The sequence below is a fragment of the Dipodomys ordii genome, unplaced genomic scaffold (assembly GCF_000151885.1).
Source record: "Dipodomys ordii isolate 6190 unplaced genomic scaffold, Dord_2.0 Scaffold64, whole genome shotgun sequence".
Taxonomy (NCBI): domain Eukaryota; kingdom Metazoa; phylum Chordata; class Mammalia; order Rodentia; family Heteromyidae; genus Dipodomys; species Dipodomys ordii.
In genome coordinates, this window is record NW_012267280.1 from 1329827 (window position 1) to 1336568 (window position 6742).

Sequence of the window (6742 nt, forward strand, 5' to 3'; positions counted from 1 at the left end):
GTGTGCGGTTGGGGGTGAGGACGGGGCGGCGGGGCGCAGCCTGGAGGAGGGGCCTGGCGGGCTCTGCTGGCCGGTGAGGCGAGGCCCGGCGCCAGCGTCCGGCAGCGTGGGGTGTCCCGAAGGCGCTCAATTGAGTGCCGAGTGAATGAATGAATGAATGAATGAGCGGGCCCACCTCCTCCGCGGCCCGGGCCCACCAGCCCCCAGTGTGAGAGCGCCCAGACCGCCCTCAACACCGTCGTACGGGCTGGGGCGCCTACTGTGTGCCTCGATGGTTCTGACTCCATAGCCTGGAGGGAGGGGCGGCTGCAGACGGCTTTAGATCAGTAAATCCCCCTGCTCCTCCAGCCCGAACACAAAACAGAAGGAAAATACCGCTAGGACAGGGGCTGGAAGCGGCCAGGTCCTTCCCGCCCCCCCACCCCACCCAGGAGGTCTGAGCAGAGACCCTAAAGCCTGAATTGAAGCGAGGAAGTGGTTGTTCGAAGGAGAGGAGGGAGGGCTTGGTTGGTAGAGAACCGTAGATAAGGAAGGAGCTGAGGTTCTTGCTATTAGCAGTGATGATTTTGGGATCCAGGGTAATGTTTCCGGTTGGGGCCATTGAGTCTTGTATGAAGAGATTCACAGGCATAGCTGGCCCATTTGTTCTGTGCCAGGTCTTGGTATTGGTGGACAGGAAGGAGATTGTTTAGAGTGGAAGTTGGCCAGGGAAGGAGCTGGGGGCAGTGAAGTAAAGGTGAAGGACACATCCTTGGGGACTCAGAGGAGAAGAGTGTTGTAGACAGAACCACCTGTGCATAGGGCCTGGGGTAGGAATAGGTTTGGCACTTTTGTGGTATGAGAAAGTTGAGTGTAGGCTGGGGTCAGGCAGAATTCAGCTATGCCAAGCCTGAGCCTTTCAATGAAGAGTTGGGATTCACAGCTGGACTCTTATGGTTCACACTTGTGATCCTAGCTACTCAGAAGGCTGAGATCTGAGGATCAAGGTTCAAAGCCAGTCCAGCACACAAAAAGAAAGAGTTGGGATTCTATTTCAAGGGCATGAGAAGCCATTTGAAACAATGGAGGGAGGGTCCTGCTCTGTGCCTGGGCGGACCTAATATGTCTACGACCAGGCTTACATTGCTACTGACCCTTTGAAAGATGGCCAGGAAGCAGAATTTCAGTTTAAACAGATAGTTATAGCGAATGGCTTTCTGTGTATCCACTGGTACTGGAACTTGAACTCAGGGCCTGCGCACTATCTCTTAGCTTTTTTTCACACAAGGCGAGTGGTGACTTGAGCCACAACTCCACTTTCCATCTTTTTTGGTGATTTCATTGTAGATAAGAGTCTCATGGACTTTCCTGCCAGGGCTGGCTTCAAACAGTGATCCTCCTATCTCCACTTCCTGAATGGCTTGGATTACAGGTGTATGAATGGGGGTTGGAGTCTAGTCCCCCTGTGATGGGACAGCTCTACCCCTAAAGCTGACAGCTAACACTCATCCTGGTATTCACAGTTGCGGCTTGCAAGCATGAGCTCCCGGCCTTGTGGCTGGAAGCGGTAGCACCTCGTGGCACCTACGTCTGCGTCTGTCTACACATGGTTTGGCATCTCAGTGACCGGCACATCCTAGGCCACCACCATGGTGAAGCTATTAGTAGCCAAAATCCTTTGCATGGTGGGTGTGTTTTTCTTCATGCTGCTGGGCGCCCTGGTCCCCGTGAAAGTCATCCAGATGGACTTTGAGAAGGCCCAGCGCTCCAAAAAGGTTCTGTCCCTCTGTAACACGTTCGGCGGTGGTGTCTTCCTGGCCACGTGCTTCAACGCCCTGCTGCCCGCCGTGCGGGAAAAGGTAAGGCCCTTGGCACCTTGGGGGACCAGGGGGTCTGGTCTTTGACCCTGTTAACGTGCTCAGAGTGATAGAAAGGACAGAGTGCCTTGCTGTGTGACTGCACTTTGGCTGCTGCCCCTCTCTGTGCCTTGCTGGGCAATCAGGCTGTGCATTGGACCTGGGTCAGGACCACTGAGGAGTCTAGTGGATGGTGATTGTCTAGACCAGTCTGTCTCCTTTCAGATACTAGACCGTCTTGAAAGCAGGCACCTGACGGTGGTGGTGTGTGTGTGTGTGTGATCCTGGCTATTCAAGAGACATAGGTTGCAGTGACTGGGATCCAGGCTGGCCTAGGGAAGTTAGTGAGACCCCAGCTCCACAAAACAAGCTAGTGTGGTGTCAAATACCTGTCATCAGAGCTATGTGAGAACACTTATGTAGAAGGAATTGCAGCCTTGGAGGCAGTGTTCAAAATAGCTCGGGATGTTGGGGCCTTGCATAGGAATAAGGACACCAGTTTGAACCAGCAAGGCACAGTCTTCTGCTGCGGAAGGTGTGCATCTGCCAACAATCAGGCAAGCAAGCACTGGAAGCAGCCCGGCTGCTCCCTTCTTATCCCTCATCCACAGACCCCGCCCCTCTGCTCCTATTGGCTGGGCTCAGGCTCACACAAAAGAATTAACAGGATGTAGTTAAAATTCACTGAGCTTGGGGCTGGGAAGGTGGTTCAGTGGTAGAGTGCTTGAGGCCCTGAGTTTGATTCCTCAGCACCACATAAGCTGAAAAAGCCAGAAGTAATGCTGTGGCTCAAGTGGTAGAGCACTAGCCTTGAGCTGAAGAGCTGAGGACAGCGCCCAGGACTGATAGGAAAAGGATGTATGTAACTAAAATATAATTAACAAAGGGCCAAAGCAGGAACCCTTCAGAAAACAACATTCTCTCAAGATGAACAGAAAGGAAGCATACTTTAATAGAAAAGGTGCTTCTCCCAAAGCAGGGGCCGGGGCCTGCTGAGGGCCGCCTGACTCCGGACTGATTGCGGACTTCAGCAGTGTCACCTTCATGGGGGCGGGACTCATCTTGCAGTCTGGATTTGAAGGAGCTCCCCACCTCTGGCCTTCCATCCTTCCATCCCTCCCTTTTCCCTCAGGCTCAGTGAGGAAGGAAGAGAAGGGAGAGTTATCTGTGCTTTAAGGTCTGTGTTACGTTTAGGTTTGTATTGGAGGGGGTTGTTGGATAGCCCCAACATATAGCCCCTGGGTTACAGCCCCTCCCCACTCCCACCCTAGCTTTTTTTTTGGGGGGGTCTGGTCGTGGGGCCTAAACTCTGGGCCTGGGCGCTGTCCCTCAGCTCTTCTGCTCAAGGCTAGCGCTCTACCACTTGAACCACAGCACCACTTCCGGCTTTTTTCTTTTTTGCTTATGTGGTGCTGAGGAATCAAACCCAGGGCCTCAGGCATGCAAGGCAAGTGCTCTACCACTGAGCCACCTTCCCAGCCCCCTTTTTTTCTTGTTGTCGGTCATGGGACTTGAACTCTGGGCTTGGGCACTGTCCCTGAGCTCCTCAGCTCAAGGCAAGTGCTCTACCACTTGAGCCACAGCGCCACTTCTGGTTTTCTGAGTGGTTTATTGGAGATCTGAGTCTCAGGGACTTTCCTGCCCAGGCTGGCTTTGAACCACGATGCTCAGATCAACTTCCTGAGTAGCTAGGATTTCAGGTGTGAGCCACCAGCGCCCGGCTTGATAGGAGTGATTTTGTGTGAATGGAAGGCCCTGACTTAGCTGACCATGGAGGTCATCAATGTGGAAATGACCTGGGTCTGCCTGGCCTAACAGGCAAGCTGCTGTCCTCCTCTTGGAGGACACTTGTGGGCCTCAATGTCCCCAGTGGAGGCTGTGGGGGCTTCTGGTGGCTGCCCAGAAGCAAAGGTGGTGGCTTCTCTACAGCCTTGTGCTGCGGCCAGGGTCTCAACTGCCCCTGGGACACAAACACCAGGAGATATGAGGGGACATGCTGTCATGACTGGGGGTTTCTGCCTTGAAGAGGTTGAGGACGCTGTGCAGCACCCTGCAGGGCTCAGGATGCCCAGGTGTCATTGCTGCCTGTTGTGAAAGCCACTGGGTGCTGGTGGCTCACGCCTGTCATCCCAGCTACTCAGGAGGCTGAGATCTGAGGATCGCGGTTCAAAGCCAGCCTGGATAGCAAAGACCCTTATCTCCAATTGGCCCCCCAAAAAGCTGGCAGTGGATCTGAGGCTCAAGTGGTAGAACACTAGCCTTGAGCAGAAGAGCTCAGGGACAGCACCCAGGCCCTGAGTTCAAGTACTAAGACTGGCATGTGCGCACGTGTGTATGTGTGTGTGTGTGTGTGTGTGTGTGTGCGCGTGCAAAATATCCTCAGACATTGGCATGTGTCCCTTGGGACAGTCACACTATTTAGGACCACCACATAAGTAGTTGGGGATGAGAGTACATGTGTGACTCTGTGTGTGTGTGTGTGTGTGTGAACTCATGATGAGCCATAAGTGGGAGTCGGGACGGGTGCGTGTTGGGTGCTGTTTCTCTAATATGGCGAGTCCCTGGGGGGCTGTGAGCTGGAATGCCGGCTCGGGTGCAGAAGGGACATGCAGGGAACAGCTTAAACATGGGGGACTAGAGCAGCTCGGTCCTCAGACCCCAGAGAGACCAGGGCCCACCCAGGCGGCAAGCTGAGGGGCCCTCTAACACCAAGGCTGGAGCCCGTGCTCCCCAGTCCTACTGAGGCCAGGCCAGGCCTGGTGGTTCTGTTTCTAGATATTCTATCAATTTAATGCCGGTTCTGGCCTCAGTCATTGCCAGCCACATGCCCAGGACTGGCTGACAACATGAGGCCCATGTCTTCCAAACTTGCTCTGGGAAGTTCTCAGAGGGCTCTGGGGCCGGTCAGGAGACATGCCAACAGCTACGTAGTCACTTACACATGTCCCCAATAATGGCGAGGGGGAGAGTTCTGGAAGCAGAGCCCTTCCCACACGGACAGCAAGCAGGCTGTCACTGAGGACCAGCCACCCAGGACGGGGGCCTGGGCTGGCGTGGGTGTGCGCACACGCACATGCGTGCACACCTGCACATACACGCACTGCTCCAGAGGTTTGAACTCAGGGCCTGGGAGGTAAGAGTCTCACAGACAATACTCTGACCTCAGCCTCCTGAGTAGCTGGTGCCTGCTGGCCTTCTTTATTATTATTATTATTTTTTTGTCGGTCGTGGGGCTTGAACTCTGGGCCTGGGTGCTGTCCCTCAGCTCTTCAGCTCAAGGCTAGCGCTCTACCACTTGAGCTACAGTGCCACTTCCAGCTTTCTGGTGGTTTATTGGAGACAAAAGTCTCACTGACTTTCCTGCCTGGGCTGGCTTTGAACCGGGATCCTCAGATCTCAGCCTCCTGAGTAGCTACGATTACAGGCGTGAGCTACCGGCGCCCAGCAGCCTTTTTTATTTTTTTATGTTTCGTTTTTCTTTTGTCAGTCATGTGGCTTGAATTCTAGGCCTGAGCATTTTCCCTGTGCTCTTCAGCTCAAGGCAAGCACTCTATCGCTTGAGCCACAGCACCACTTCTGGTTTTCTAGTGGTTTATTGGAGATAAAGAGTCTGATGGAGTTTCCTGCCTGGGCTGGCTTTGAACCATGATCCTCAGATCTCAGCATCCTGAGTAGCTATGATCACAGGCGTGAGCCACTGATGCTCGGCATTTTTTTTTTTTTCCGGTCATGGGGCTTGAACTCTGGGCCTGGCCCTGTCCTTGAGCTCTTCAGATCAAGGCTAGCACTCTATCACTTGACCACTTGAGTCACAACACCACCTCCAGTTTTCTGGTGATTAATTGGACGTTCCTGTCTGGGTTGGCTTTGAACCTTGATCCTCAGATCTCAGCCTCCTGAGTAGCTGGGATTTATATGTTTTTATTTTGTGATTTTGAGATGGGTCTTCCACGCAGCCAGACTGGCCTGGAACTCTTGCTCCTCGTGCCTCAGTCTCCCAGGTGCCAGGGTGCCAGGTGTGGCCACTGCCTGCTGTCAGGCCCTGCTGAGGCCTGGCCTCCCTGCCTCTCTGTGTGTCTTCATTGTTCAAGCCGTCAGTCCTTTACAGACCCCTCTGTACAGGCTCTCGCTGCAGCTGTGTCCGCATTGACATACTAGGAGATAGGACGCTGCAATATATGATTTGGGGGAGGGGGATGGACGACAATTACTATATCTGAGCCCTTTCAAATGATGCCGTGTTCTGTAGTTCCAGGTGACCTTACCTCGTGGGGGCCTTTTGATGCGCCAGCAATAGGATCTTTGGTTTGGTATCCGTCTTGGTTTTGGGCAGTACTTGGGTTTGAACTCAGGGCCTTGCATTTGCTAGGGAGAAGTGCTACCCGTGGAGCCACACACCCCCTCCAACCCTTTTGCTTTACTTTTCAGGTAGGGTCTTTTTTGCTTGGACCAGGCTGGGTCTACCATCCTCCTCCCTATGCCTCCAGCATAACTGGGATCATGGACACAAGCTATCACACCTGACTTAGTGGTTGAGATGGGGTCTCTCACCTTTGGCTCTGGGCTGGTTTTGGACAGTGATCCTCCTGATAGCCAGCCTCCCAAGTAACTGGGATTACAGGCTTGGTGGCCCATGCTGGGCCCTCATCTTGCGGCCTTGGGCCGGTGTGCAGATGCGCCTCACCGGCCCTGCTGATGGCCTGTCCCCGGCCTGTTCCCCTGCAGCTCCGGCAGGTGCTGAGTCTGGGCCACATCAGCACCGATTACCCGCTGGCCGAGACGCTCATGCTTCTGGGCTTCTTCCTGACGGTCTTCGTGGAGCAGCTGGTGCTGACCTTCCGCCGGGAGCGGCCGTCCTTCATCGACCTGGAGACCTTCAACGCGGGCTCGGACGCGGGCAGCGACTC

At 54.3% G+C, this 6742-nt stretch overlaps 1 protein-coding gene across 1 annotated transcript in view; it reads left to right on the forward strand.

Annotated features, from left to right (window-relative positions):
• Positions 1–1494: 1494 nt before the first annotated feature.
• Positions 1495–6742, forward strand: part of Slc39a3 (solute carrier family 39 (zinc transporter), member 3) — a 5925-nt gene continuing 677 nt past the window's right edge. The window contains exons 1-2 of the mRNA XM_013022637.1: positions 1495–1838; positions 6561–6735. Coding sequence (XP_012878091.1) covers positions 1629–1838; positions 6561–6735 — 385 coding nt within the window. The 5' untranslated portion in view covers positions 1495–1628. The remainder of the gene's footprint in view (positions 1839–6560; positions 6736–6742) is intronic.